Source organism: Polyergus mexicanus, unplaced genomic scaffold (genome assembly GCF_030449975.1).
Source record: "Polyergus mexicanus isolate NDT 795.1 unplaced genomic scaffold, iyPolMexi1.0 SCAF_24, whole genome shotgun sequence".
NCBI lineage: Eukaryota > Metazoa > Arthropoda > Insecta > Hymenoptera > Formicidae > Polyergus > Polyergus mexicanus.
Window position 1 is genome coordinate 4,251,975 of NW_027223344.1, and position 13,596 is coordinate 4,265,570.

At 40.2% G+C, this 13,596-nt stretch overlaps 1 protein-coding gene across 1 annotated transcript; it reads left to right on the forward strand.

The window, feature by feature from the left end:
• The first annotated feature begins 9,034 nt into the window (after nt 1-9,034).
• Nucleotides 9,035-12,943, forward strand: LOC138942990 (uncharacterized). The gene is made up of 2 exons (XM_070313487.1): nt 9,035-9,329; nt 9,810-12,943. The coding sequence occupies exons 1-2, from the start codon at nt 9,035-9,037 to the stop codon at nt 12,941-12,943; spliced, it is 3,429 nt and encodes a 1,142-aa protein (XP_070169588.1).
• Nucleotides 12,944-13,596: the final 653 nt, after the last annotated feature.

Sequence of the window (13,596 nt, forward strand, 5' to 3'; positions counted from 1 at the left end):
TACGTGTGTGTGTGTGTGTAAATATGCATATGTAAATATATGTGTGTATGTGTATGTTACAATGTGTTATAATGCGCGATCTTTTTTAAAGCTGAAATATCATTTCTTATATTCCAGTTTTAAAATCATTTACGGTGAAGCAGTAACTGGCATGTGCTTCAATGTACTACTATATTATTTACAATTTGTATGTGTGATTTGCAAATGATATAATACATTGAATCACGCGCCTGTTACCATTTCACAAATGATTTTAGACTGGAAGATGAGAGATGATATTCCAACTTTCAAAAAAGTCGCATTGTAACACGCACACACATATACACACATTCACACTTATATGTATAATATATGTATGTATATCACATGTGTATGGTGTTCATATATGTATAAAATATGCGCGAGCATAGATATGCATACAGAATGTATTTCTTTCATAGGTAATATACATATATATACTATACATATAAGTGTGAATGTGTGTATGTGTGTGTGTGTGTGTGTGTGTGTGTTTGTGTGTGTATATGTATGTGTGTGTGTGTGTGTAAAAACATTAATATTTTAATTTTTTTTCCAGCGCATTAGTAATGCGGTGCGGTGGGCGGTCTTCCGAGAGAGGCAAAAGCAGAAAAACGCCGGCATGCTGCCAACGTCAACAGGGTACATGCCGGCACCCCTGTCATCTGGATATGTGCCTGCATCATCCGGATACGTGCCTGCGCCGCCTGTGCCATCCGGATATGTGCCTGTGCCATCCGGATATGTGCCTGCGCCATCCGGATATGTACCTTTACCATCTGGATACGAGCCTGCGCCATCCGCGCCATCCGGATACATGCGTTTTTTTTAAAGTTCCCTTTTGATTTATTTTTTTTATTTTATGATTTAGTTTTATTTTATTATTTTTTATTTTATAGTTTTATTTTATTTTATCTATAAGTTTCAGTTTGTATTATATTCATTATTTTTTATTATGAATTAATATCCTTAGGCATATTTATTAGTTTATAGTTATCATTAGTACACACACGCACACACACAGGCGCACACACACACATACACACACACGCACACAATGTACAAAAAAAAAAAAAAATTAAATTTGTATTTCTAATTAAATTTGTTTAGTACAACTTCATTATCCTTGTTCCTAATTCTTATTCTTATCCTTATTCCTAATTAATTAAAATATTATAATTTATAAATATTGTTGCGTCCGCGGATCGAAATCGATCTAACTCGAATCCGCGTGACACAACCGACACTCGCGTACCGCAAGTAAATAATTAACACTCCTTTGAAAGAACGAAAGGAACTTTAATATAATAACACAGCACACTATTATACAAGGAACACAGAACAATAACGGTTATCGTAATCTCGAATACGTCCGCCCGGAATGACATCCGTCGCGAGACTCCCAGATGGCCGATCCCTCTCCAAATGAACGCCGTTGTTTAACAACAACCCTTAGCAACGTTCTCCCGGAGACAGGTACAGCAGATTCAGGAATAACGGTCACAGACGACCCGCAGGGACGCAACAATATATAAATATAAGTAATCTCTTTGTCTGTCTGTCTGTCTGTCTGTCTGTCTGTCTGTCTGTCTGTCTGTCTGTCTGTCTGTCTGTCTGTCTGTCTCTCTCTCTCTCTCTCTCTCTCTCTCTCTGCTCGTTCTTTATTGTATTCTTTCATCCCCATTATTATATTCTTTTATTTCTTCGACTTTTATTCTTTCTATTCTCGTCTTCCTACATAATAATACATTAATTTATTCATCTTTATTTTATACAACATAAATGAGATATTGTGTATGTCATAAATAGAAAAAGTATTTAATTATGTGTATTTTTGTATGTATGTGTTGTATTTAACTATTGTTAAATAGAAAAAGAAAATAACTTGTGTATCTCATTTATGATGTATCAAATAAATATAAATAAATAAATTTATTTATTTTCATGTAGGGAGACGAAACTAGAAAGAATAAAAGTTGAGCAAATAAAAGAATATAATAATAAGAATAAAAGAATACAATAATGAACGAGCATAGAGAGAGAGAGAGAGAGAGAGAGACAGAGAGAGAGAGAGAGAGAGAGAGAGAGAGAGAGAGAGAGAGAGAGAGAGAGAGAGAGAGAGAGAGAGAGAGAAAGAAAGAAAGAGAGAGAAGCGCGAGTGAACGTATAAGTGAATATGCGAGGAGGATGAAGCGAAGCGATATGTAGTATATAGTGAGCGAGCAATTAGAAAGAGACAGAGCATATGATCGAGAGAGAAAAGATACTGCAATAATGTTAGTGCGTACATGTATATTACTCTCACACGCATGAAAGAGACAAAGGTAGTATGATTATGTCTGTCCTTGTCATGTAAGATTGCAGCTCCGTCTATCACGCGATATCACGCAACTAATCTACTGCTCTGTTTTACTCTTTAGCCTCGATCTCGCACACACACATATGTACGAAAGTGTTGCATCGTAAAATCTTTTTTCTAAAGCTTCTAAACTCACTTCTCTAAGTTCACTTATACTCTTTGATGAAATGCCGAGTGCGGGGTTTACTGATTAGGCACGTACAGATTACAAATTTGTTATATTAAGTAAATGTTGACGGCAGAAGCCGAATAACAAAACTGTAATTTTCTCATTTTTTTTAACTTTTCATATGAAATGTTAAATTCCGCACTCCGTTATTATGTGTACCTTAATTGTGGAAAAAAGGATTTGTTGATATCTATAATAAAGATTTTTCATTCCTACTAATATTCGCATTCTGTCGATAATCCGGCATCCTCTTAAACACTACGGGTCGCCTTTAGTGTAGTTCCAACCGCCTGACCGCCTTATCCTTAGAAGGATGGGGCGTCGGCACTTTCTGCGGCTTATCCTTAGAGAGACTAGCGCGCTTCTATAGTCTAAAGGCCGTGTATAAAGGTGAAGTCAGCGCGATACGGGTGGTTATCCTAATATGGTTCATTAACTCTACTAGTACGGGGTTCAGTCGCGGTATATGTACAAGCGGTCTTACAATTTAATAGATCGCGGTATGAATACAGAACGATGCTATATCTGAACGCGGGGACCAAAGCGGTCTTACGTTACAAACGGTCTTGCTATCTAACAGATCGCAGTATTGATACAGAGCGGTACTAGAATCTGTTAAGACACGGAGGCCCAAACGGTCTTACGGTTTTACCGGTTACGGTATGTACAGAGCGGTACTAGAGTCTGGACGCGGAGACCAAAAATGATCTTACGGGATAACAGGTCGCGGAGCAAACAAACGGTTACGCGACTTAACTAGACGCGGAGAACGCGGTATGGTCTTATGAACTAGCAGGATGCGTCGTCCCAGCAACCGGTAAGTACGGCGTAACTGCGGGTAGCCCGTAGCCTGGTTTAACACGAGAGGTAGTTTTGGATCTGGAGTTAATGAGAGGACTCAGGATCGGGAACGCTACGCTCGCCGGACCATCTTATACAGGATAATTCAAAACAACCTTCTGTCCTTACAATGTCATATACTTGACACTATTCTAAGACGATTTTTTCTTTGCCAAAATTTTTTTCGAGGCTTAGTTTTTAAATTATAAGCCAAAATAGTTAACGAATTACGGGCCGCGTACGCGAGGCAGGCAGGGGTAGCAACTCACCGTCCGATTCTGGTGATTACGTGAGGCGCTCGCTGCGATCAACTGTTTGCTACATACGATGGAGTGTATGTGTGAGAGAGAACGTATACGCGTATACACACACCAACACATTCTCTCTCTCTCTCTCTCTCTCTCTCTCTCTCTCTCTCTCTCTTTCTCCCTCTCTCTCTTTTACACCCATCGTATGTAGCAAACAGCTGATTGCACACACGCACTCTCTTTCTCTCTTCTCTGTCTTTCTCTTTTATATCCATCGCGTATAGCAAACAGCTGATCGCACACACGCACTCTCTTTCTCTCTCTCTCCCTGTCTTTCTCTTTTACACCTATCGCGTGTAGCAAACAGTTGATCGCACACATGCACTCTGTCTCTCTCTGTCTATCTGTCTGTCTGTCTGTCTGTCTGTCTCTCTCTCTCTCTCTCACACTGATTCTTACCTTTTATGTAGTAATTCGTTGCCCTCATACGACTCAATAAGTAATACTTCCGTATGATAGAACGAGTAACTAGCAAGCTTTTTTTACTCATAAATTGTACCACTTATCGAACGAATTAGTCTACGCACTTTATCGATAAATTGAATTTATTAACGATTATAATGGTTAATCACAATGTACCGATTATTACCGATTAATTATTAAAATATCTCGAAGAAAGAAACGCGTTATTCGATGCGGAAACTGCGCGACGACAACAAGCAAGTTATATCGGTACTAGCGTTGCCGGCTGCCGGCTGCCGAACAACTGAATGTATCACATTACGCGTGATCGACGCGGACGCTATCATGTATCCCGTGATCGGCTAAAGCGTCCGACATTGTAAATTCGATAGTTTCGAAAACATAAAACTATAAAATATGAAAATATAATGACGTATAATAACATCGTTTTTTTTTAATAAATTCAGTTTATCGATAAAGTGCGTGGATTAATACGTAAAAGTTCGATAAGTGGTACAATTTGTGAGTGAAAAAAAGTTTGCTAGTTACTCGTTGTATCACACGGAAATATTACTTATTGAGTCGTATGAGGGCAACGAATCTCTACATAGAAGGTAAGAGTCAGTGAGTGAGAGAGCGAGAGAGAGAGAGAAAGAGAGAATATCTATTTGTGTGTATACGCGTATACGTTCTCTCTCACACATACACCCCATGTAGCAAACAGTTAATCGCAGCTAGCGCCTCACGTAATCACCAGTATGGGACGGTGAGTTGCTCCGCTTCTGCCTGCCTTGTGTACGCGGCCCGTAATACGTTAACTATTTTGGCTTATAATTTAAAAACTAAGCCTCGGAAAAAATTTTGACAAAGGAAAAATCGTCTTAGAATAGTGTCAAGTATATGACATTGTAAGGACAGAAGGTTGTTTTGAATCACCCTGTATACCGGCGGCTAGCCTTCCGCTCACGCAAGTCGGTGCGTAGTGGGGCAGCCCCACGATGGGGCCGATACACGGGTGTGGGAGCTTAGGGGCGCCATAGGCTCCGAGCCTCCGAATGCGCGCGGTGGGTCGAACCACGAGGCCGTTAGTAACGGTATCGTTACAACTATTTATTTTCATGTGATCATATTCTCTATATTCGCGAATTTCTTTCCATTGGCGTAAAATTTTTCTCACTTAATTTAGTTGGTATATTAATTAATTATATGTATTACTTTGTCCATTTTGCATTTTATTTCTTATTTTTTTATTTGCCTTATAGCCATGCTGAGGCATTAATAAATAAATAAATAAATCAATCTCTCTCTCTCTCTCTCTCTTTCTTACAACAGTAAAATAAAAAGGAAAAATTGAAAAGGAAATGTGAAGGAAAAATCCTATATTATGCCCCAAGAAAACGATGTTATACCTCTCATTGCAGTAAAAGTAAAGATGATCCGGGATGATGTGCAAAAGTGGTCAACAACGGCATATTAAAATTGAGTAAGTTATCGAGTTGTTTGACAGCTCCGTTTTTTCAAACTGTTTATCAATATTCTCATATTATCTTTTCTAATAATAAAGTTCATTAAATGTTTCTTAAGTAAGTATTTATACAAAATCATTTGCGCGGAAGAAAATTAGAGGCATGGTTCCGCTCGTACAACTACAAGCAAAAGAACAGCCAAGAGATGATATTTCAAGTTCCACAAGATTCAGGAGCCACGCGAAGAGCATCTACAGCTAAGTCCTTCCAACAATAGAGATTGATATGTATCCGAAGCCCAATTAAATGTTATTTATTATTTATTACTCGTTTAAATTTTTATTTTCTTAAAGAGTTTAATGAAGAAGATGCTATAGAATAATCTTGTGAAGTTTGGTTGAAACATGAAATCACTATTGAAGACTGTAGGGCGAATGCCGAGATAGGGGCTTAAGAAGTTCTCTTGTGAGAGCGATGAATCCATAGTAGATATCCCCCTTCTTATCCGAAAATTCCCACCCAGCTCCGATGTTGTACCACTCGTTCCGCAAAAAGTGAAGATGATCTCCGGGTCGACGTGCAAAAGTTTTTTGAACAACAAAGGCATATTAGAATTGAATCAGCTATTAAGTCGTTCGAGTATATTATTGACAGCTCCGTTTTTAAATGTTTCTTCAACCTGTTCATCAATGTTTTTCGTGTTATCTTTTCTTATAATAAAGTTCATTAAGCATTTCTTTAAATGTTCATTTAATGTTTTTCGTGTTATTTTTTCTTATAATAAAATTCTGCTCACAAAACTTCCTCTACGAGGAAGACAAAATTGAAAAACCCGCTTGCTTTAAGGAGCTTAAGCTTTGGGATAGAAATAAAATGATGAGAAAGCAATGTACAAATTTTTAATTTGCACAATTTTCGGCTTGTTTTAGACATCACTGTGTTTATAAAAGTAATCGTATAATGTGGAATTGGATTCATAAAACTACATTCTCTGGAAGATATCTTAATCTCTAATCTCTTTTCAACATCCACTCTGCCAAAAAAAGGCACAGTGATCGGGCTTATAGATACAGTCTTTTTATTATCACATCTGTTTTTTCCTTCTAAAAATACCGATTTCATCATAAAAATTTTACTTGATAATTCATATTCGTTAACTTTTCTATTTCAAATTTTTCACCAACGATTTAAAATATTATTTAATAAGTTTACAGTTTTTAATACAAATGATGAAAATAATGAAAATGGTGAAGAAACGGTATCGTATTTTACGTTATCATACATTCCATTTGTATCCTAAAAATGTATTATAACATAACCAAAGATCTCAATGTCAAATCGGCCTATTGCAGTCTTAATAAATTATATAAACATATTAAAGTCTGTGACATATTAATGACTGTGACGCATCATATGTAGGGCAGACTCGCAGACACTATCCTTGTATCTACAAGGGTTTCGGAAACCATATTAAAAGAAACACAACAAATCAATCGGCTATAACTGACTACATAATTGACCACGAATTTAAGTGGGACAAAATTGAGATACTTGATAGAGAATCATTTCTCCAAAAACGGTTAATTTTTAAGCTGACGTACATCAAAAGACAGCTAAACAGTTTTAATTTGCAAACAGATACAAATTAACTCCCTGATATTTATGCGACCGTTATCGAAAAATTACCAAAACTTCGAGGATCGATCTAATTTTGAAATAAAGACATGTTGGTTATTTACTATGATGGAATTGTCACGCGCTGTCTTGAAAATCCGTTAGTTGCTCTCGTTCTTGTCAGATAATGTTCACCCTTGGGGGATTGTCTATTCCGGACAAGTTGAAGATTTAAAAAAATACAGGACTCAAGTTACATTTTACTTATTCTTGAGGTATCTAAATTAATTATTGCAATTTTTTTCTGTAATCGACCCTCGCTCCAACTTCAATTCCAAGAAGTTTAGAATCTAAACTTTAAATACCAATACTTTATATTCTGCAAATACTTCTTAGTTCGTTACCCAAAGAAGGAGTGCGGTTCGTTAAGATAGGAGTGGAGTAAGAATATGTTCGCCTTCCATCCGATTATAGACAGGGCACCGAAGGACAGATTTGCGTGCGCACGTTAGAAATTATTGTTTTTCATAATTTATATTTACATTTATATTTATATTTTATATTTATATAATTTACACTGATGCGATGTTGATAAGTTAGTATTTATATTACGCTGAAGAAGGTCCAAAAAAGGAATCAAAACATCCGTTTCATTTAAAATATGACTGTTCAAGAAAGTAAGCGTTTTATAAACTATATTATTAATTTCGTTTCTCGAACGTTCTAAAGCGAGACGTTACGTGCGAAGCCTTGTTTTCATTCCGTGTTTGCGGTTTCTTCGTATCGTTCGATTCTGACAAACACCTCGTTGTCGATAGCCGATTGGCTCTCGGAATCGAACGATCGAAATTCCTCATTTTTTGTAGTACCCGTATCAACCAGGACTATTGTACGTGGATCGAAGAGAAGGTTTTTCGTTAAGACACTTCGTCGCAAGCCTTCACCGGGAGCACACCGAACGCCTCACGCTCATAAAGTTATAATTAAACGATAATTCGTGTGTCCGCTCATATCTTGCTGTCGCGTGCGATTACCTAAGACGGTCCGGGAGTTGTTGTCGAAAGGAATAAATACTGTTCAACAAACTAAACCCGGACAAATCAATTACGTCCTATCTCTCCGATCGGCGAAACAAATAAATTCTGTTAATGTGGACGTGTAAATCGAAGGCGCGGCTACATTAAATGGTCCTTCGAGCCGGATTTTGGAAAAACAGATAGTGATTCGGTAATCAGTTCGCGGAGTGCGAGTGAGAACGCTGACACGCTAAGGTAACAGCACTTATAAAAACTATCGCCAGACGGAGACGGTGCGCGATATCAAAACATCTATCCGCATTCCGCTGCCGTAAATAATAACGCGAGTGCGTTGAAAGGACTTCCGGGAAAATAAAGTGCGCGAAGTCAACCTTGCATCCCTTTGCATTATTAAAGTTGTGCTCTTAAGCACAACATATCATTATTATTTGCGCCCTGCGTAATCCGCAGTGCCGCGCAAATCTCGCGCTTCTTAGCGCTTTGCACAGCTTAAGTGCAATCTTTGTGCTCTTTAGCACTCCGCACCTCAAAGTGCGTCCTGCGTAATCCGCAGTGCCGCGCAAATCTCGCGCTTCTTAGCGCTTTGCACAGCTTAAGTGCAATCTTTGTGCTCTTTAGCACTCCGCACCTCAGAGTGCGTCCTGCGTAATCCGCAGTTACATATAGTTGTCGCACGCTTTAGCGCGCGGCACTGTTAAGTGAAAATTATAGTGCGTCTTCGCACATCCGCGTGCGACGGACCAGTCGTCACGCTTCAGCATCTCTACAACCCAAAGGTGGTGAATTGTTGCTGAAAGGCTTCATCTTATCGGCCTACCATCATGACGGACTCGCTGCAGGGCCTCCTCATCGAGCAATCTATTACAATAAGCTCGATGAAACGAGTGTTCCCCAACTTTAAGAAAATGGGCAAGGCCAACGTCACGCAATACAAGGCGAAGAGTCGACTGGACGCCTTGGAGACATTATGGGAAAGGTGTCAACGTCTCAACGTCCAGCTTCAGCAAATAGCAACGGCCGACGAACAGCGTACAGTCCCATACTTCACCGAGGAGGAATTCTTTACGGCCGAGGACGTCTACCACGAAGCGGCGGACTACCTCGCAGACGTGATAGGTAAATTCTCCCGGTGCGACCCAAATGCGGCATCAACGGTAAGCGACATTTCTTCCCGCGAATTGTCTGGTGCGGTTTCATTGCAATTACCACGCATCCCGTTGCCGAAATTTTCCGGTAATTTCGCGGAATGGGAAAACTTCCGCGGAATATTCGAATCGCTCGTCGCCTCGAAAGAATCGCTGTCGAATACGCAGAAATTACATTATTTAAAAGCCAGTGTCACGGGCGAAGCTGCTGTATTAATTAATCATGTTAAGATTGCAGACGCAAATTACGATGGTGCGTGGAAATTACTTATTGAAGAGTACGATAATCAAAACGCGATTATTCATGCGCATATTCATGCTTTCGCTGATTTGCCTATTATGAAAACGGAATCCGCTGTCGAACTCAAAAGTTTACGCGATACCGTTGCCGCGTCATTAGCCGCGTTAACAAATTTAGGCAGACCTGTTGAAAAATGGGATGACTTATTAGTCTATATTGTTTCGCAAAAATTTAGTCCACGCACACGTAATGAGTGGAATCTGCAACGCGGTAAATCAACCGCATCTCCGACGTATGAAGAGATTCGAGATTTTATGACGTTGCGAATTCGAGGACTAACCGATCATTCTAAGTTAAATGCCGATACTTCGTCTCATAAAAATAAAGGCTCTAATCGGGCCTCGGTGAATAACGTAGCCACCGAAAAATGCTTGAATTGTTCCGGCAATCATAATTTGATGTTATGCGACGAGTTTAAGCGTAAATCCGTCGAACAGAGAACTCAGTTTCTCAAATCACACAAATGTTGCTTTAATTGTTTAAAAGTCGGCCATTTCCCGACCTCTTGCAAGAGTAAAAAACGCTGTAATTTGTGCCGACGAGCACATCATACGCTCTTGCATCGTGCATCAAATATACCAGTACAGAAGATTAGTGAAAATTCTGTTTTGGAAAACAAAACTCTTAACGCTCAACCGAGCGGCTCGGCCACCCCTGAGATAAAGAACGAGACCGCCGTCGCTTCCGTTCAAACGATTCATTCGCCGCTGAAAAATCCGCCGAACGTGTTACTAGCCACCGCATGGGTAATACTGCGTACCATCGAAGGACGTAAATTTAAAGTTCGTGCGTTGTTAGATCAAGGCTCGGCTGTTAGCTTTATTTCGGAATCGTTGTGTCAAACTATGCGCACGAAACGTTCCCGCGCGAGCCTCCACGTACAGTGTTTCGGCGAACGATACAGTGGCGTAGCGAAATCTCAGGTGTCTCTTACTCTCGAGTCTTGTAATGGGCGAGGTTCCTCCACCTTTTCTTTGACTGCTTTCGTATATCAAAAAATTACGTCATACGCTGGCTCAAAGACTAAAACCGTAGATTATTGGCCGCATTTACGGAAATTATCTCTCGCGGATCCGGATCCGTTTAGCAATCATCCGATCCATCTGCTCATCGGATCAGATTTATATGGATCGTTATTAAAGCAAAAGGTAAAACATGGTCCGACCGGCACTCCGACGGCCCAGCTTACTGCTTTAGGATGGATATTATCCGGTCCTACCGGCACTTCTAATTCAATTACCGGTTCCGCGACTTCATTAAATTGCGTAACAATTCCTTCGCTCGATTCTCTCCTTCAAAAATTTTGGGAGATCGAGGAAATTTCTTCCGAACTTCCGCTGTCGGAAGAAGATAAAAAATGCGAACAACATTTTATCGAAACACATCAGCGTGCCGAAGACGGCCGCTATATAATACGGTTACCATTTAAAACCAACCCTCCGCTCGATATAGGAGCTTCGCGCGAAACTGCCGCGCTTCTTTATTCGAAATTAGAACAACGCCTACGAAAAAATCCGGATCTCGCGAAACCCTATCATTCTTTCTTAAATGAATATAAATCTATGGGTCATATGGAATCTGTCTCCGACGAAAATCCGACGCTTAACCAAGCGGTGTATATACCGCATCATCCGGTACTACGCGAGTCTAGCAGCACGACGAAACTTCGCGTAGTATTTAACGCGTCATGCAAAACGAGCAATGGTTCTACATTAAATAATCATTTAATGACCGGGCCTAAATTACAACGCGATTTGTCCTCAATTATCCTTCGTTGGCGTCAATTTCGTTATGTGTACACCGCCGATATCGAAAAGATGTTTCGACAGATCCGCGTTCATCGAGACGATGTCGATTTTTTGCGGATATTTTGGCGATCTAATATTAATTCTCCGATACGATCTTATCGATTGCTTACAGTTACATACGGTACTGCTCCAGCTCCGTATTTAGCCATGCGCGTTATCAATCAATTAGCTATCGACGAAGGTCATTCTTTTCCAAAAGCACAAACAAGATCCAGTTCTTTGTTATCGCTTTATCCCTTTCTCGGGAAAGGAAAATTAATTCGCCTTGGCGGGCGGATTGACCATTCGTCACTCAGTTATGATGAACGGCACCCTATAATTTTACCGAAACATCGAGTTTCGGATTTATTAATTGCTCAAGCTCATAAAGCCTCTCTTCATGGAGGCACTCAATTAACGTTAAGAATTTTACGCCAAAATTATTGGATAATTTCAGCGCGCACCAGTGTAAAATCTCTTATACGTAGTTGTGTAAAGTGCGTACGCGAACGCGCACGTACCTCGCAACAGCTGATGGGGAATCTCCCCCAGCCCCGCGTCACGCCTTCGGCTCCGTTCTCGCACACAGGCGTCGATTACGCCGGGCCGATGAATATTATTCCGTCAGTCGGCCGCGGTCAACGATCCAAAAAATATTATGTTGCCGTTTTTATTTGTCTCTCGACAAAGGCCGTCCATTTAGAATACGTAGATGATTACGCTACTAACGGTTTTCTCTCCGCCTTTCGGAGATTTGCAAGCCGTCGCGGTCTTCCATCCGACATGTACAGTGATAACGGCACTAATTTTCAAGGCGCGGACCGCGAATTAAACACTACCTTTCAGCGACTTGTCGCTGACCCTCAAATACAAGACGCTATCGCTAATGATAACGTAAAATGGCATTTTATACCTCCCTCTGCTCCGCATTTCGGCGGACTTTGGGAAGCCGGTGTCAAAGGATTAAAGTTTCATTTGAAACGAGCGATTGGTTCCCGAACATTATCGCAGATCGAGTTCGCTACGCTGCTGTGTCAAATCGAGGCTTGCCTAAATTCCCGCCCGATTTCCGCGTTACATGATGATCCGAATGACTTTTCCGCGTTAACTCCGGGTCATTTTTTAGTCGGTCGCCCGTTAGTAAGTCCGCCTGAAGAATCTGTTTTAGATATCGATTCGAATCGGCTGTCTCGATGGCAGCAAGTGCGTGCGATTTTAGAGCAGATCTGGCGTTCTTGGTCTTCTGATTATTTGCATACATTGCAACAAAGGCGTAAATGGCAAGAAAACAAACCGGAGCTCAAAATTAACGAGCTGGTATTGTTGAAAAATAATTTGGCACCTCCTTCGAAATGGGAACTTGCCCGAATATTAGACGTACATCCGGGATCGGATGGGCATGTCCGAGTAGTTACATTGCGTACTGCCAAAACCACTCTAAAGCGACCAATAACGCAGATCTGTCAGCTACCGATATCAAGTGACACTGGCTCTTAAATTAACTTGCGTTTTCTTTATGCGTTAATAATTAAGTTTGACTTTAATTATCGTCACGCTCTGTATATGTACATATATCTACTCTAAGAACGCTTATGTAAATAACCCTATGCTAAGATTTACTGATTAAGTTGATTCATGTATTTCGATGATCTTTATCTGTACTCTTTCCTATTATTGTATGTTGAAAAATTTGCTGTAGAGCTCTTCGGACCGTCTGATCGAGAATTATCATTAAGATGTCGTGTATCGATTATAGTGGTAGGATTTAACCAGTTATTTCGTAACCTACCCGGTATACGAGGCGAGCGGGATGTTCAAGAAAGTAAGCGTTTTATAAACTATATTATTAATTTCGTTTCTCGAACGTTCTAAAGCGAGACGTTACGTGCGAAGCCTTGTTTTCATTCCGTGTTTGCGGTTTCTTCGTATCGTTCGATTCTGACAAACACCTCGTTGTCGATAGCCGATTGGCTCTCGGAATCGAACGATCGAAATTCCTCATTTTTTGTAGTACCCGTATCAACCAGGACTATTGTACGTGGATCGAAGAGAAGGTTTTTCGTTAAGACACTTCGTCGCAAGCCTTCACCGGGAGCACACCGAACGCCTCACGCTCATAAAGTTATAATTAAACGATAATTCGTGTGTCC

Bases quoted from the DNA above. Each gene is read 5' to 3' on its own strand.
- LOC138942990 (XM_070313487.1), top strand. From the start codon at position 9,035: ATGACGGACTCGCTGCAGGGCCTCCTCATCGAGCAATCTATTACAATA. The intron at 9,330-9,809 runs GTAAATTCTCCC...ATGACTTATTAG, and splicing joins CTACCTCGCAGACGTGATAG to TCTATATTGTTTCGCAAAAA.